This window comes from Phallusia mammillata, chromosome 6, assembly GCF_965637545.1.
Source record: "Phallusia mammillata chromosome 6, kaPhaMamm4.hap1.1, whole genome shotgun sequence".
Classification (NCBI taxonomy): Eukaryota; Metazoa; Chordata; class Ascidiacea; order Phlebobranchia; family Ascidiidae; genus Phallusia; species Phallusia mammillata.
Window position 1 is genome coordinate 25,833,398 of NC_137257.1, and position 17,925 is coordinate 25,851,322.

At 38.3% G+C, this 17,925-nt stretch overlaps 1 protein-coding gene across 4 annotated transcripts; it reads left to right on the forward strand.

Annotated features, from left to right (window-relative positions):
* The first annotated feature begins 1,074 nt into the window (after window positions 1-1,074).
* Window positions 1,075-17,843, forward strand: LOC145233340 (long-chain-fatty-acid--CoA ligase 1-like). 4 transcript variants are annotated; one of them, XM_080098054.1, is made up of 14 exons: window positions 8,696-9,560; window positions 9,965-10,079; window positions 10,544-10,611; window positions 10,896-11,097; window positions 11,820-12,028; window positions 12,217-12,345; window positions 12,558-12,661; window positions 13,052-13,160; window positions 13,752-13,879; window positions 14,228-14,343; window positions 15,347-15,615; window positions 15,807-15,923; window positions 16,471-16,671; window positions 17,266-17,843. In XM_080098054.1, the coding sequence occupies exons 1-14, from the start codon at window positions 9,321-9,323 to the stop codon at window positions 17,401-17,403; spliced, it is 2,145 nt and encodes a 714-aa protein (XP_079954180.1). In that variant the 5' UTR covers window positions 8,696-9,320; the 3' UTR covers window positions 17,404-17,843. The 4 variants fall into 4 exon arrangements, with proteins under 4 accessions (XP_079954178.1, XP_079954179.1, XP_079954176.1 ...); XM_080098052.1 differs by lacking the exons at window positions 8,696-9,560; window positions 9,965-10,079; window positions 10,544-10,611; ... (3 more) ...; window positions 12,558-12,661; window positions 13,052-13,160 and adding exons at window positions 1,075-1,528; window positions 2,006-2,120; window positions 2,431-2,700; ... (2 more) ...; window positions 4,250-4,353; window positions 4,898-5,006; XM_080098053.1 differs by lacking the exons at window positions 8,696-9,560; window positions 9,965-10,079; window positions 10,544-10,611; window positions 10,896-11,097 and adding exons at window positions 1,075-1,528; window positions 2,006-2,120; window positions 2,431-2,700.
* Window positions 17,844-17,925: the final 82 nt, after the last annotated feature.

Genomic DNA, 17,925 nt, shown 5'->3' on the forward strand with positions numbered 1-17,925 from the left:
AGTTTTTGCTGTGAAGTGGTATTTGAGTGTTTGTTTTGGTCAATATTGGAAGCCACAGTGATGGAAATCATTCGATATTTAACGTTAGATAGTTACAATATTAAAAGACTTAATATCGACCGATGTCTGCACAGAAACATTGCACACGTCACAAACGTTACCTGACGTCACGATACGCTTGATTGCGATCGCGTGGAAATTTCATGGCTACGGATTTAGGGTTTGTGCGGAAGATTGGTGCTGGCAATGTAACCCTATAATATCATAAGGTGCCGATATAAGTCATGTTAAAGAGCGCGCTGTAGCTGCAGAATATGCATTGTTGCCAAACATGCGGACAATGTGACGTAATAATATGACCTGGATAATGCTGGTCAACAACTAAAATTCGAAGTGATTCAGTAAAACCGCGTAACAATTATGATATCATAAACCGCCGTTCGACAACATAACACACCGCGTACACACGTATGTAGTCGACATATTGTGCATGTTGTTTGCTGACAGGAAGCCTCCGACGGAGCGGAAACAATACTCCTAACCCGAACGCGCCCAGTTTCCTAATTTAAACAACCCTCGACGATGACGTAATTAATGACGTCAGCCGTAGAAGTTGTCGCCCTTCGCGTGTATGACGTTGCGGTTTTGGGCGAGTTTTTAAATTATTTATGCATCGTCATGTTGGTGATGTCATTTGGTATTTGAGGACGTCTTACAATGGGTTGGTGTTAGACGTGAATTGTGTAGGATGTATTTGCAGCAGTTGTGCGTTGCAGTCTTGTTTAGAAATCGATTTTAACGGGCGGAAATCTTTCGTGTAGGTCGATTTAGATTTTAGAAGGTCCGTTGAGAATTGGTTGACACTCGGAAAGTTGGAATCAGATTTTAGCGGTTTACTCAAATCTTCACGCATTTTTCAGCTTTGTATAAAGTTGTCAAAGTGTTTGGTCAAAGGAAGGCAGAAAAGAACGCTAAACCTACACATTGTCGTGTTGTTTAACACCCATGCTTATATGGTAGAGTAGAGCTGATTTAGAAAAAGTTTGTGGGATATGAGTTTTAGGTACGATGCGGAGATTAATAATGTCGTTGTCCAAACTTTTCAGAAAACTAAATTTTCTTTTGGGAGAAGTTTTGCTAAAGTTTAAAAATGTCGGAAGAACAAACCACGGCTGCTGCGACTACGGAGGATTGTCAACAAGAAACAGAAAATCCTGCACAAGAAATAGAAGGTGCAAATAATCCAGAGGAACAACAAGAAGAAAAACAAGCGGAACCGGAAGCGCAACAAGAAGAAAAACAACCTGAACCGGAAGCGCAACAAGCAGAAAAACAAGCGGAACCGGAAGTGCAACAAGAAGAAAAACAACCTGAACCACAACAACAACAACAAGATCAACGACCTGAACAAACAGATGTGATGCCTAAAAACGGAAGCGCACCACAAACGGAAGAAGGCGACCCTCTGTGTAGGTTCAAAAGCATTCCGCTCTCAGAATTCCATCTCAAACAAACCGTCCCTGTTGAGGTAAGCGAATTGTTCTGTGACGTTAGAGTTGAGAAAATCTTCTAACACAAAAACTCACACCAAAAAGTTTGTTAAATACCGATAGGTTTGAAAGAGCATTCACAAATTTAAAACGAAATTTGTGTGAAAATGCTCACGGTCAGGGTTACACCAGCAAAGAGTTTGGCTCAGGTTTTATAATTATGATAAACCAAATCTAAACACGTAGTTCCTAACTTACAATTTTTTTCACGGGGTTCGAACCCAGGACTCTCCCGGGGACGAACCCCGATCAGGTTTTTTTTATGTCTGTGTATGGGTCAGGCGCGCCGGACCATTCGGCTAAGTTCCTGCCCCTAACTTACAAATTTAGTTCGTAATTCAAATACCTGCGCTATTTACGCCAACTATCGGTATTTATCAAACTTGTCTGAAGTTCTGGTGTTAGTAGCTTTACCTCATAGCTAATGCGGTTGAAACTAATGTTTTATTTTGCAGGGCAGCGACGGAGCTCGGGCTTCTCCATGCCTCTACAAGGGTCAGATTATTCATTACTTGGAACCAGAAGTCAGAACGTTGCATGATGTGTTTCTCCGTGGATTAAAAGCCTCAAGTAAGCAAACCTGACCAAACCAGCGTATGTTGCACTTTAAGTCAAATCAAACGAGATAGTTCAACTTACGGTCTTCACCGAAAATGACCTTTTTTAACCTTTGACCGAAAGTGACCGTTTTTAACCTTTGACCAAAAGTGACCTTTTTTAACCGTTGACCGAAAGTGACCGTTTTTAACCTTTGACCAAAAGTGACCTTTTTTAACCGTTGACCGAAAGTGACCTTTTAAATCTTTGACCGAAAGTGACCTTTTTAAATCTTTGACCGAAATTGGCCATATTTTGAACCAATCATACTTTATGTTTACAGAGGGTGGTCCGTGTGTTGGATGGCGTCCCGGTCCCGACCAAGGTTTCAAGTGGATTACCTACCAACAAGTTCTAGATCGAGTTCAACATTTCGGCTCGGGACTTCTGCTAGAGGGCGCTACAGCCGACCCATCCCAGTTCATCGGAATCTTCTCGCAAAACCGGGTCGAATGGAAGATAACTGAACAAGCTTGCAACTCTTACTCCATGGTTATTGTGACTTTGTACGACACGCTCGGACCGTCTGCCATCGAACATATCGTCAAACAATGTAAGTTGGAGGCCTAACATATAGTTCCAATGCATCACAAAGCAGGAATCAGGGATTTAGTTCTGCCTAAAACTACTGCACATATTTAAATATGCTTTGAACCAAAGGTTTCATTGAACATGGTTGGGTCTTGTTGCTTTTTTGTTTGGTTTGCCATCTATATGAGTTTGTTTGAAAAGAATAAAGAACATAGTTTGATGAGATTTGACTAAAAATGTTATAAGAATCCTCCAATTAGTGTACTAGTAAGTACTCATAACTGCCTCATTAGCCAAGCTCACACCACAGCACGTTATCGCTTCAGCAATACGAATTTGGCGGACCCGGGCTTTAAAAGCTGGATTAGAGTGTAATAGAAACTTTCTGCAAATAGGGCGTTTAGTTAAAGAAAGAGTAAAGCACCACCGACTTATACACTGTATCACAAAATGTTCATAATTCGGAAACACATTTTTCTACTGAGGTTTTCATATTTCCAGGCGAGCTTCAGTTTATTGTGGTTGACACCAACAAGAAGACGGCAACTCTTCTCAATTGCATTAAAGAAGGAAAGTTCAACATCAAGGTTATAATTGTGGTGGGAACCATCGATGACGACAACAAAAAACTAGCGGATGAGTGCGGGGTCAAGGTCATGACCTTCAGCGAGGTCGAAGAAAACGGGAAAGCCAACTTGAAGGATTTTGTGGTGAGTTAGGGGATTTTGTGACGAATTATTAACAATTAATAATTATGATTGTTCATTGAATCAATTGTACTTTACGGAAGAGCTTTTTAATGTTCTAATAAGTCGTTCAATTGTCCTTATTTTTCGCCAAAAAAATCGAGTTTCTCAGTCGTAATAATGTGAAAAAGTTTTATAATTTGCGGCAAATCACGTTTTTAAACAATGAGTTTTCAGCTCTTTTCTGTTAAAACATGTATTTTGTTCAGCCTCCCAAACCTGACGACCTGAACACGATTTGTTACACAAGCGGAACCACTGGTCAACCCAAGGGAGTAATGCTGACCCATGGTAACATCGTCGCAAACCAAAGCGGAGTATACGGAACTGGAAAAAAGGTAATTAAATTTTGTAAGAGATATTTTTTCCGGAACACTGTTATGGCACACAGTACTTGCTTGTAAAAAACAAAATCACCCCGTTTTGCTAGCTCAAATGTATATTTTTCTGCAGATTTTGTGCGTATAGGCTGGATTTTAAGACTGTTAAATGATAAGCAACTATAAACAAGCAATGCAACAGGTTAAATTAGTACTTCAATATAAACACGCAAATCTTTTGGCGTGCCATGAAAAACCACCTAGCGTACCAACCTTGCCACACGTGCTAGGGGTTGCCAAACCCTGGTTTATGATTATCCAGGTTTGAGGACCTTGTAACTTGGACTTTAAAAGACACAAAGGTCTTAAAAAAACGTGGTTGGAACCTCGTTACACTCATTTGGTTACAATTTAAAAGCGTTACATTTGAAATTTGGTTACATTTGAAAGCGTCTTATTCTAAACGAAGTTTTTTACAGCACAATTAATTTTGTTTATGTTTCAGGAATTCATGTATGTCGACAATAACGACGTTTATATTTCCTACTTGCCACTTGCTCACATCTTCGAACGCCTTCTAGCGGTTCAAATGCAATTTGTTGGAGCTAGGTAAGTGAGAATGTATGAAGCACAACATATAAAAGCTGCTCAATAATTCGCAGACATTTCTTACAAAGGTTTGAAATTTGGCATGGTATGTGACATGCAATGTTAAGACAACTTGGGTATCAGTTTCGTTACATTTTGTGCGTTGGAAAATGAGTGGCAGTTTTTTTCACACTTACACAAATCTCTAAAGACACTTTCGACTCCCGTTTGAAGAAAACTAGGCACGTTCAGATAGGCCCTAATGTGTATCAAAAATAGTGCAGCACACCCGGCAAAACGTAAGAGCAGCAATACCAAATCCTAAATAATTCCCCCACTTATTTTAAACTTTTATCTTCATGGGGTCTTATTTTCGGGCTTCAAACCCGGGACACTCCCGGCGTCGAATCCCCATCAAGGTTTTTATGTCTGTATATGGGCCAGGCGCGCCGAGAGTCCCTACATTTTTTGGCCCCTGGTGCGGCGCCTCCTCTCCTACACCCTCTAGTGGTTCACGCACTTGCATACACACGAGATGAACGTTACAACTTTGTTTTCCTTGCAGTATGGGATATTACCAAGGAAATGTGAAACTTCTGCTCGACGACATTGCAGTGCTGAGACCGACATGTTTCCCTATGGTTCCGCGGTTGGTCAACAGAATTTACGATAAGGTAAACGTGTAGCCATTGTTTAAATGCTTTCAACTAGTGATTAAGGGTCATGTTCGGATAGTGGAATAAATCTAAATGACATATACGTAATACGGGTAACTTACTTTTTTGCCGAACTGAACCTACGACATCATTTCCACGTTACATTGTAATGAAATAAATGTAAACTCCCATTTTCAGATACACGCTGGTGTGGCTGGTTCGTCCATCAAAAAATTTCTCCTGGACAAAGCTCACAAATCGAAGTTGGCAAAGTTGAGGAAGGGAGTTGTGACAAGAAGCAGCATCTGGGATAGCTTGGTTTTCAAGTAAGACTCGTTTAATTCGTTGCAATCGTCTTTGTGTTTTGTAAACCACTTTTTGAGTACTTTTTTTCTTTTGGCCACATTCAGAGATGATATCATTTAGTGACTAATTTTTATCACAAAACTGTTGCAAAACAATGTCTGGATGGCCTTTTTTATAACAATATGTTTGCAGCTTGATACTGTAGCCACATTATAGACCAATCATGTAAAGACTGTACTGAACAGTAGTAGACCCTCCAACGGACAGCTTGGTCATTGACGATCACTGTTTATGACAATGAACAACTGAGAATAAAAATATTTTCCAAGTAACAGAATCAGTCAATGAATTTACATGGAATATATATAAGTTACATATATTTCGCCTAACTCAGTGGTCGGCAACCGCCGCTCCGCGGCCCGGTACCGGTCCGCGAGGAGTTCGTTACGGGGCCGCATAATTTTTTAGGTTAAATGCTATACAACATTCTCCCAATGTATTCCGGGAATGATAACTAATTTAAGCGTTTTTATTGCTAAATATTTGTAGTTTTTTGAAGTCCGGTCCGCGATAAAATTTCAGTTTCAAAAACGGTCCGCATTGCAAAAAAGGTTGCCGACCCCTGGCCTAACTGACATCTTTAGTTTATTATTCAAATAAAACGTTCTATTTGAATAATAAACTAAAGATGTCAGTTAGCGTACGCTTACTCACATTTAGTCCCAACACAAGTTGATTTTATTTCTTGAGGGTAAACTTTTTGTCAGGCAGAACTTATGTTTTCCAAAGTACGTCAATTCACAAGTAACAACGTTGTTATTTTTTTTAAGGAAAATCCAGAACTTGGTTGGGGGTCGAGTGAGGTTTTGCATAACAGGGGCAGCTCCAGTTTCACCAGATGTTCTCAACTTTATGAGATGTGCGCTGGGAATTTACTTCACTGAAGGTGGGTTTAACTAAAGGCAGCTATAGTTGTGGCCTTATGGGATAATCCAATTGTTACGATGTAGGTCAACTTATTTAGTGGCAAAAAAATGAAGGAAAGTTTGTGAACACGTTTGTTGAAAATGCTGCCCAGTGTTTTGGGTCAAAGAGAATGCACAATTTCAAAAACATTCTAACAAGTTTGTGTTTTAAAGCTTTTTGTAACAGTGGGGATATATAATGTCACACAATTTGGTGTGTTAAAATGGAAATGATAAGGTTGTGGGTTTAAATCCCGCCTCTACCGAGTTTATTGATGTACCTCAAATGAATACTGTGTAGATTGGCATTCAGTCACTGATGGTAATGTAATTACTGAAACAAGATGACAATATTTGTGTCATTTCCAAGTAGCAGTCCGATAGTTGCATTGAAATACGATGGTGCATGGCTTCTCAGTCTTTTCTCACCTCTTTGCACACTTTGATAATAAAATCTGCCGCCAAATCTTTGCATACATAACACAATTATCATATCTTCACCCCCAAAGCTTTGTTCATTTCACCCCGGTTCGGGACCACTGCAATGATATTTTCACCTTTGCTGCACAGGTTACGGTCAAACCGAGAGTTGCTGCGGAATTTCAATTACCGTTCCAGGGGATTATGAGAGCGGGAGTGTTGGGACTCCAGTACTTTGCAATCATCTCAAGTTGGTTGATGTTCCGGAGAAGAATTACTTCGCGAAGGACGGAGTGGGAGAAATTTGCGCTAAAGGAGCCAATATATTCAAGGGTTATTACAAAGATGAGGAAAAGACCAAAGAAGCATTGGATGAAGATGGATGGCTTCATACTGGTGATGTTGGAAAGTGGCTACCAGTGGGTATTTGTGGCTATTTGTGGTTGTTATCAGATAAAATACATATTTGTAAAAGTTGTGGATAGAATATTTGAAATTGTTGTCTTTCTATACCTGTTGAGAGTAAAGAAAATGCAAAACTGTTTTGTTTGTCGATAAATTTCTTTGTTTTGAAGCTCTTCGTTTTGAAAACGTTTGACCAATACATCGAATTAACAAGTTTGCGTTCCTGAGTTGTTTATTAAGCTGTTTATTTCCTTATATTGTGACGTAACAATGCCTGGCTTGTCATCAGCACGAATTTCCAAAACAACATGTGTTTATGTACAAATTACGAAAATGAAAGAAAAATTTATATTTTTTTGTGTTTACAGAACGGATCTCTAAAGATCATCGACAGAAAGAAACACATTTTCAAACTTTCACAAGGAGAATATATTGCACCGGAGAAAATCGAACAAGTCCTTGTCCAATCGCCAGCTGTTGCACAGGTATCATATAACAAGGGATTATCATTCGCATAACTAAAGGGGATTGGGTGGAATTACAAGTTCTGCCGAAGGTTCAAAATGCAAGAGTGTGTTTCCATTATGGCGGTTCACTGGACACTAAATAACTAGCTATGTAACACGGATGTTATCGTGATGAAATAGTTTAAAGGACTTGCTCAATATATGCTAGAAACCGCCAACCCGTAAAAGGACTTCGCTTTGTTAAACTAGGTGGCGCCATATGCTCATACAGTGCACCTGAACTATAAAGTGGGAAAAACTAAAAAAAAAAAAAAATAAGTGGGAAAAACTTATATTTCAAAACTATAAAAAGCAAATAATGGATTAGAAAGTGTTTGTGATCCAGTGTTCTTTAGTAAACTCATGTTTGTTTTATCAACAGGCGTTCTTGTACGGAGAAAGCTTAAAATCATCGGTTGTGGCAATTATCATTCCCGATCCTGAAGCTTTGTGTGGTTGGTGCTCATCTAAGGGTGAAAATGGAAGTTATGAGGAATTGTGTGGGAAGGAATCGGTCAATAAACTGATACTGGATGATATCTGTGCACTGGGAAAACTCAGGGGTTTACTTGGGTTCGAACTGGTAAGTAAACTACATAACGGTTATAAGTTGACCTGTTAATAGACTAATGCAAGTTCAATAAATCTCTAAATAATAAAATAATCGGTAATTTTTAATCCTGAGTCCATGAAAGATTTCGTGAGTCTGTGAAAGATTTCGTGAGTCTGAAAAGGTTTCGTGATTCGATGAAAGTTTTCGTAAGTCTGTGACCTCGTCTTTACAAACACAAATATTGCGCAACTCAATTTTTTTCGCTTTTTAAATAAGGTGCAAAAGGACATCCAGGTTCAAAATAAGTTGTCCAAAGCTTGAACGTAGACCACTGGGCGATTTCGCTTGCTGACCTCATTAGAATATCACGTGGTAAAGTATATCTAATTTTTCTATTCCACTCACAGCCAAAGAAAATTCACCTGGACACAGAATTATTCAGCGTCGAGAATGACCTTTTGACCCCGACCTTTAAGACCAAACGACCTCAGATTCAAAAGAAGTACAAAGAAGAGATCGAGAAGTTGTATGAAGGACTGCAGTAAATTGTATTGGGACAATAACTAATTTGTTTGCAAGTATGAGCTCAGACTGTTTGTTTCGCTTTTGACACAATCATATTTAGTTGGATCTATCTCACAGTTATCTATGTCAATGCCACGTTGTTTGCCCGACCCTAGTGCCTTCCGCATCTGTGTTCAAGTTTATGAACAATATCCGCCCTTTCTCGTTGTTTTAAAGCGCATTTGCAGTCGCTAGTGTGACGTACAATCACGATTTGTTGACGTCATAGTGACGTTTCAATGTAAATAGATTTGTAAATTGTTGTGACATATTCAATGCAAACAATCATAATATTCTACTTAACATTCGTTTTATTTCATTTGTGCAAATCTGTATGTGTTTCTTGTTTTCGACTCGTAAGTTTTTGCCATATAAAGTGCATTAGTGTTGAATTTTTCTGTGTGATTTACGACAAAGTATTTCAGGATTGCGTTTTTTCTCTGGTTATTTCAACAGTTTTACAATAGTGTACTGAAATGTGTAACACTGATTCTGCATTCGTTTTCCGCTGAAATGCGAAAACAAACAAGTTCTTACAAACTGTTTTTTTTGTCGATTGCAGAAAAACTAGAAACTTTTTGTAAATTTGTTGTTTTTAAAAAAATCCGTCGAAATGTCGGAAGAACAAGCGGAAACCGGAGTACAACAAACTACAGAAGAAGTACAACAACAACCGGAACAATCAGCTACAGAAGAAGTACAACAACAACCAGAAGAAAACGGACAAGCTGAACAAACTGACGAGAAACCCGAAAACGGCAGCGCACCACAAACGGAAGTTAACGACCCACTTTGCACCTTTAAAGCTGTGCCGTTGTCTGAATTCCACAAGAAACAATCCGTCGCTGTTGGGGTAAGAGCAGATATCGAAATATCGGTGAATATCGTTTGTGAAAAACTGCATCACTGCACGACAATTACGATTTGGGAAGTTGAAAGTACCGACTGATAACATTTGTACGCACATGTTGATTGGTTGCTGTCTTGTACTACGGTTTCATAAATAGCAAAAAACTATTTTTGAAATTCTGTAGCCCAACGCAGCTTTATGATAACAATTTTTACCCTTGCGACGAACGGTTTTTAACCGAATAGGCAAAATATATGCGTTAAAGCCATGTTGTTAAATACTTGACACTAAGGGGGGTGCCGAAGGGATTATTATTGGTTTGCGTATAATACAAACGAGCTTGGTTAGTAATTTTACAGAGGTAAATTCAAGTAACAGCCTACTGATTGTGACGTTTTTATCACCAGGGCAACGAGGAGATCAGAGCCTCCCCATGCCTTGTCAACGACCAGCTTGTCGAGTATGTTGACCCCAAAGTTCGAACTCTGCACGAAAACTTCCTGCGCGGACTCCGGGTTTCAAGTGAGTTCGGAATTAAATTCGAAATTAATTTAATTGGGAAAAATTTGTGCCTTTTATGGGTGTCAGTTTGGTTATGCCTTGTGGTGGTTTTGAAGTTGTTTAAATTGCAGTGAAAATGGTAAATGTATATATATATATATATATATATATATATATATAAATATATATTTACAACGGGTAATCCTTGAAGCCAGTGCATTTAAAGAAAATTTTAGAAAAAAAAAGTTTAAGAACTTTTGCTTTATAGGCATTAGTTCTCAATAGACCAGATCGTATTGACAGTAATTGAGACAAATGTTTGCACGTTTGAGTTGAAAATGGGTCGAAAAAGATGAAATTGAATCTAAACGATTTGTTAAACATCAACATTGCACTACGACCATGGATTCGAACACCTAACCTATGTAACTTAAACTATTAATATTTAGAATGAGTTTTAACAACATGCAATTTGTGTCTTGCAGATGGAGGGCCGTGCTTAGGTTGGAGACCAACCCCCACCAGTCCTTATGAGTGGATCACATACCAACAGGTAGATGCTTAAATCCCTGATATTCATAAACGTCTTAAAAAGTCAATTGTGGCATTGGTTACATCCAAGGCTTTGCACGCTTAAAGCGGGTTGCCTAACAAGCTTCGTGCAGTTAACTATATCACTTGTTACATACACAATTTTGCACCCCTAAAGCGGGTTTCAGTTTGTGGAGTCAACTATAGCGCTTGTTACAACCACGACTTTGGACGCTTGAATCAGGTTTTCTTCCAAAACGTCATAGAGGAACTTGCAAAAAATAACACAGATGTTTTTCTCTTCAGGTCTTAGACAGAACTCAACATTTCGGCTCAGGACTTCTGCTAGAGGGCGCTACAGCCGATCCATCCCAGTTCATCGGAATCTTCTCGCAGAACCGGGTAGAATGGAAGATAACTGAACAGGCTTGCAACTCTTACTCCATGGTTATTGTGACTTTGTACGACACGCTCGGTCCTGCTGCCATCGAACATATCGTCAAACAATGTGAGTGGAGGTTTAACTTGGGGCCATATGGTTTTAGTGCATTATACAACAGGAAATATGTTGCTGGTAATGAAGCAAGATATTATGGCGTTGTTTTTTCCCTAAGGTACATCACATGACAAACAGTAGGATAAAATTGGTACTAACATGACGACTTCTATCTTATTTCAAATTTACGTCTCGGAACAATTTGTTCTTTTGCGTTGGCGACCAGTTTAGAAACAATTTACCGGTTTCAAAGTCCAAACACTGTCTGTAAATAGTCTTGGCCATAAAACAGAAGAAAGTGTGGCAAGATTCCACAACCCTGAGTTTAACCTATTTTAAACAAAAGAAATAATACAGCAATTCTACACGTAACAACTTGTTGGTCTTTTGATTTAATTTGACGGTTCTCAAATCGTTACAGGCTTTTGACCAGAAGTCCAATTAAAACCATATCACGGACTTTTTTTTCATTTATGGGTAAGCATACACAACAAGCATTTCGGCTACAATATATTTCTTTAAAATTAATTTTAAGATGTAAAGCAAAATAATTGACAGTTGAAATTCTGATCACCACGCATAAACGGTATGCAATAATTTCAAGTTCATCCCTAAATATCAATTAGTGAACGTCCCGTAGAATGTAGACCACCCAAAAAATCACCAATGACTACAAGTTTGTTAATTTTGTCAGTGTCAAATTCACTAACACTTGTCTTCTGCACAATACGCAGGCGAACTTCAGATTATCGTGGTCGACAAGAACCCCAAGTTAGCGGTTTTGCTCAAAGGCGTGCAGGAGGGAAAATATTCTATTAAGCTCATCGTTGCCATGGAAACCATTGATGACGACAACAAGAAATTAGCGGATGAGTGCGGGGTCAAAGTCATGACCTTCAGCGAGGTGGAAGAAAACGGAAAAGCTAACTTGAAGGATTTTGTGGTAAGTGGTGGTATTTAGTGGTTGGCAAGTGTGTAAACTTTTTTATTCATATTTATGCGCTTGGTACAAACTTGTTGCAACATTTTTTTGTTTTTGAGAAGCAATGATTTATTGCAAGCGCCGATGTCCACGAAATATAGAAAAACCAATACATGAGATAAGGAAATAAGCAAATTGTCGTTTTTTAGCCACCTAAGGCAGAAGATTTGCACACAATCTGTTACACCAGCGGAACAACCGGTCTGCCCAAGGGAGTTATGATGACGCATAGAAATATTATTTCAAATCATGCCGGGGTCTACGGCGTGGGAAAGACGGTAAGGAAAAGTTTTTGGAAACACTGCAACAGTGTGCCACTCACGACAATTATAAAACGACCTATAAGAAAATTAAAGGTTCCGATTGATAATATCTAAACACTTATTATTTGTTGTTGTCTTATGCAACAATTTCTTAACTAGCGGAAAAATATTTTAGAATGGCTGTAGCGCACCGCGGCTTTATGTTTACCAGTTCTTGTTTTTCGCAGCATTTCCTCGACATGGGACCCAATGACGTGTACATATCGTATCTTCCACTTGCCCATGTGTTCGAGCGCCTCCTAGCGGTACAAATGTACTATCTTGGAGGAAGGTGAGTTTGCAGTTGGACAGAAAAACAAACACAGTCTTGATATAAGGGACGACAGAAAAATGTTTACGAATAACTGCAAGTAAAATTAAAAAGATACACAGGATTTGTTGATTTAAGTTCCTAAAAACAAGCCATTTGTTCGTAAGATTTTCGAGATATAGATAACTCGCTTTGACTGCAGCATCAGTATCAAATAGATGAAACATAAATCAATAGGCATAAGGTTCATTATAATCTTCATCCACCAAGCAACAAGCTGGGAGATTCTAGTTTTAAGATCGAAGTACAAGTAATACAGGGTTTGTTTTGTGCTAAATCCACCAAAGTCCTAAAATGTTTGTGTCAGTTTCATTTTTTGCGTTTAATAAAGAACCCCATATATTTTTTTAGAGTCGGATTTTTCCAGGGAGATATCAAACTTCTTCTAAGCGACATTGCCGAATTGAAACCAACAGTTTTTGCGATGGTTCCGCGGTTGATCAACAGAATTTACGATAAGGTACAACATACACTTTCATATGCAGTGTTGTGTTATATTTGTAGTTTAGGGACCAAATATGCTGCTAGTGTTAGCGGCAAAAACCAACCAAAACTTAAATAATAATATAAAAACGTTTTATTGGAATTCGACATGTTCTAAAAATCTAAAGGAAGTCTAACTGAGACAAATTTTGCCATTTAAGCTTTATTCAAAAATGCTGTTTTAATAAAAAAACTGGTTTATCCTGGTACCATTTTTTTTTGCATGGGAACTCACTTGAAAGGTAAGTGAGGAACTCACTTGAAAGGTAAAACACTTTGAAAGTGTTTGTAAGTCTTGACACAAAAAGCAGTTCAACGCCCAACAACAGCATTTCCACTTTGCAAAGTTGTGCAATAAATCAAGTCTATAGAGCTCTTCTGGCAAACGTATTTTTATTCCAAATAAAGCACAGGGTATTTACCCTGATGAAGACGACCTGTATAGGACGTCGAAACGTCGGAATAAAAATACCTTTGCCAGAAGAGCTCTATAGACTTGATACTATGCCCTGCAGCAACAGCTTATTTATTGTGCAATAAATGTATAGGCTAAACTTTTCATTTTCAGATTCACGCTGGTGTGGCTGGTTCGTCCATCAAAAAATTTCTCCTGGACAAAGCTCACAAATCGAAGTTGGCAAAGTTGAAGAAGGGTGTTGTGACAAGAAGTAGCATCTGGGATAGCTTGGTTTTCAAGTAAGACTCGTTTAATTCGTTTATATCAAGACATCGAGACATGCTGTTTGTAATCGATTCTTCCCGTAATGGGTTTGTATAATCCATTGAAGTCAGGTGATGTTTGTAAAACTCAAGTTCACATTTTTGACAACCAAAATATTCAACAATAAAAACTAAGAAATAGGTTTATTGTGTTTTACAGAAAGTTTTCTTCTGAAACTGTTATTATGCATTCACTATACTTGAAGACAATGCGTTATCCACCAAGTTTAAAATTTGCTAAATATGTTGATGAAATTGTGGGCAACGAAGGGAAAATAGGCATAAAACCTCAGAAAAACTTAACTTTTAAATTTGTTTTTACAGAAAAGTCCAGAACCTGGTTGGAGGTCGTGTAAAGTTTTGCATAACAGGGGCAGCCCCCGTTTCGACCGATGTTCTCAACTTTATGAGATGTGCGTTGGGAGTTTATTTCACTGAAGGTGGGTGATCGTTTAGTTTGCTGTATAAGCGTGGAGCACTGTAAGTTCATAAGTGTTATGAATGGCTCATTACCATGTTGTGAAATGCTTATTATCAGTGATATAAAACACTAAACTAGCCACATCTAGTTTTCTACATTTAAGTCCCCGAACAATTTAAAAAAAAACGTTTTGTGATTCGGTTTGGGGTAGAAAGAAATATTTTGTGACTTTTACTTTAGGAACTGGGCTTCAGCAAACGAAGCAATAGTCTAAGTCTCTGTTTACAAATCGTATGCAAAATACTTTTTTTTAATGTGGCTTTAAAAGTGTAACAAAAAGACAATGACTGCCCCGCACCTTTAAAGATATTAGCTAGTCGTTTGCAAAACAGCATTTTTACGAGTTTAATTTTCCCGACGAAGTCAATTTGTCTAACAAGTTGTATTTTAACTAGAGATGTACCGAATATTCGGTTTGCCGAATTTATTCGGCCGAATCGATCATTTTTGCAAAGATTCGGTTTCGGCCGAATAATTTGTTGCGATTCGGCCGAAACCGAATCTTTTACGAACACAAATTTAAAGCGTTAAACGTGACTTTTCTGCTTATTAAGGTCCACGCAATCTTTCGAAAGCCCAAACATAACGAAAATTGCGTTAATGTTTATCTTTTTCAACACATCATCGTTTTCCCCACGGTAGTCAAAAAAATTGGTAATTCATTGGCAGGTTGCCAATCATGCTCAAGGCAATTTTAAACCCCACAGAAGTGAAATAAAGACGAAACACAACTATTTTGCACTGGCCGCCTGGTAGATAAACATTTTTTTCACGTCAAACGCGTAGCGTACGACTTCGCGTGATGTCATAAATGATTCGGTTGATTCGGCCGAATTGATTCGGCAAAAGCGCCGAATATTCGGTTTCGGCCGAATCGAAATTTAGCCGATTCGGTACATCACTAATTTTAACAGTAGTTGGACTGTAATATTTGCCTTCAAACTTAATGATAATTTTACCAGGTTACGGACAGACTGAAGCAACAGCGGGAATCGCCATCTCGGTTCCCGGTGATTATTACTCAGGAAGTGTTGGAACTCCGACGCTGAGCAATTATGTGAAGTTGGTCGATGTCCCTGAGAAAAATTACTTCGCAAAGGATGGAGTGGGAGAAATATGCGCCAAAGGACCGAATATTTTCCAAGGATATTACAAAAATGAGGAAAAGACCAAAGAAGCATTGGATGAAGATGGATGGCTTCATACTGGTGATGTTGGAAAGTGGCTACCGGTGGGTATTTGTGGCTGTTTGCAGTTGTTTTTCGGCCATGTCGGTGGTTGTGCAGTGAAGTGATAAATTTTCTGGAGTGTGATTGTGACGTAATAGAGCGTGGTTTGTCATCAGCAGCGAATTTCCGAAACAATACGTGCAAGAGCAAAAAAATGGAAAAAGGCAGAAAATAAATGATTTCGTGTTTACAGAACGGATCTCTCAAGATCATTGACCGCAAGAAGCACATTTTCAAGCAAGCCCAGGGAGAATATATTGCACCGGAAAAAATCGAACAAGTCCTCGTCCAATCAGCAGCTGTTGGCCAGGTACGTGAATAATCATAGCCAGGGATTATCGATCACAAATCCAAATGGGCGTTAGGGGGTCTGATGACCCAATCTTTTTTACAAATGGGAGTGAAACATCCACGAAAACAAAACGGGATGTCGGACACTGTCACTAGGATAACATGGTATTTCAGTTTTAAACTGACCAGTGCAAGTTTAAATTATTTAAAATACCGACATTGTTGGTTTCTGTTTGTAGATTTAACGTTGTAGCAGCATTTATGTTTTCGATTCAAGCAGCAAAATAGAATCTTGGTTAATATCTGAGCACTTTATAACATCACGTCCTATAGTTTTAAGTGTAACGGTCCAAATAAAAAAAAAATTATGAAAAACATCAAAAATTCTCCAGCTCACAAGAAACAAGCAAGTTGATAAGTTTGAGTTAACATTACGTTACGATTACTCTTTAATGATTAAACTTTAATCATTTTAAAAGAAACCTTGTTTGATCAGTTCAAGAGAATTGTTTTACTCAATGAATTCAAATTTAGGGAAATAAAATAAGTATGTTTTGTTGTTGCAGGCATTTGTGTATGGGGAAAGTCTTAAAGCGACATTGATCGCAATTGTCATTCCCGATCCGGAGGCATTGTGTGCGTGGTGCTCGTCTAAGGGTGAAAATGGAAGTTATGAGGAATTGTGTGGGAAGGAATCGGTCAATAAACTGATACTGGATGACATCTGTGCACTGGGAAAACTCAGGGGACTTCACTCTTTTGAAATTGTAAGTAAATATTTATAAATAAAAAAATAAAAAAAAAGACTTTTTATAAACTGAAAATGTCGTTATACTGTAAGCATGTGTTTGAGAGATTAAAGGCAAGGGGTTACCACAAAAATTGATCATAGTAAATTTTGAAGGAGTCTCAGTGTTAAAATGTGACGCCAAATCGGTTTTTTTTTTCGCTCAATACTACGTCATAATTAATGAATGTAGATATTGCAGTAATAATTGGAACATTAGGCCCACTTTGTTTATCCTACCACCGTATATCCTACATCTGATTTGTGTTCTCATCAAAAAGTTAAACTAGTAGCAGAACAGAAATGTCATTACGAACCGTTTTTGGGTAAAAATGATGAATTTCGGGACAGAGCAAGACGTATGTTGTTAAAACGTAAAACTCGATCCCAACAAATATGTTTGCCAATTTTTTTTACCTCAAGACGACAAAAGTAAATTGCCTATTAGATTCAACAAACTGTTTATGTGTTTCATGGTCAAGACATTTGGTAAAGCTCACAAACAGCCTTTGTTCTGATGAATTGGGATGTGTTGTCCACATGTTATCTAATCTTATATTTCTACTTTTTTCAGCCAAAGAAAATTCACCTTGACACAGAATTATTCAGCGTCGAAAATGACCTTTTGACCCCGACCTTCAAGTCCAAACGACCTCAGATTGAAGCGAAATACAAAGAGAAGATTGGAGAGTTGTACAAAGATGTACAGTAGCCTTTACAACGACAGCAGCAGCATGGTGTGCAAAGTAGCAAGTCTCGCTTTTTTATCCCTGTACATTTTACTAATCCACTATATACAAGAAAATTTGTAAGTCGATTTCAATTTTGTCGATTCGCGGCACACTATTTCATACCCGAGTTTTTATACTGGACCTTCATCATATTATTTACCTCCTTTCGCTTTTGTACATCCGCCACCGTCTTACCTTATTTTTTTTATTTTTTTACAATATGCACCAAACCGCATTTTTTTGCAACTTTCACTTTTTGCATCGTCGGCCTTCTACCTTTTTGTTGCCGAATTATTTTCACATCGTGACGTAAGAGCGTGGTGACGTATCTCTAAATTATTTTGTTTATCGTGACATCGCCGGCAGTGACGTAACAAGTTATATGAGAAGTGACGTAACAAGTAATAAAAGCAAAATAAGACGTTTTGTGTTGTCGATGTCACGTGACAAAATGTAAAATGCCTGACCGGTAAAATAACGGAACCCCTGCAGGAACACACACA

Coding starts and splice junctions, on each gene's coding strand:
- LOC145233340 (XM_080098052.1), top strand. CDS start 1,151: ATGTCGGAAGAACAAACCACGGCTGCTGCGACTACGGAGGATTGTCAA. Junction 3,389..3,633: donor CCAACTTGAAGGATTTTGTG/GTGAGTTAGGGG, acceptor TATTTTGTTCAG/CCTCCCAAACCTGACGACCT. Junction 15,616..15,806: donor ATGTTGGAAAGTGGCTACCG/GTGGGTATTTGT, acceptor TCGTGTTTACAG/AACGGATCTCTCAAGATCAT.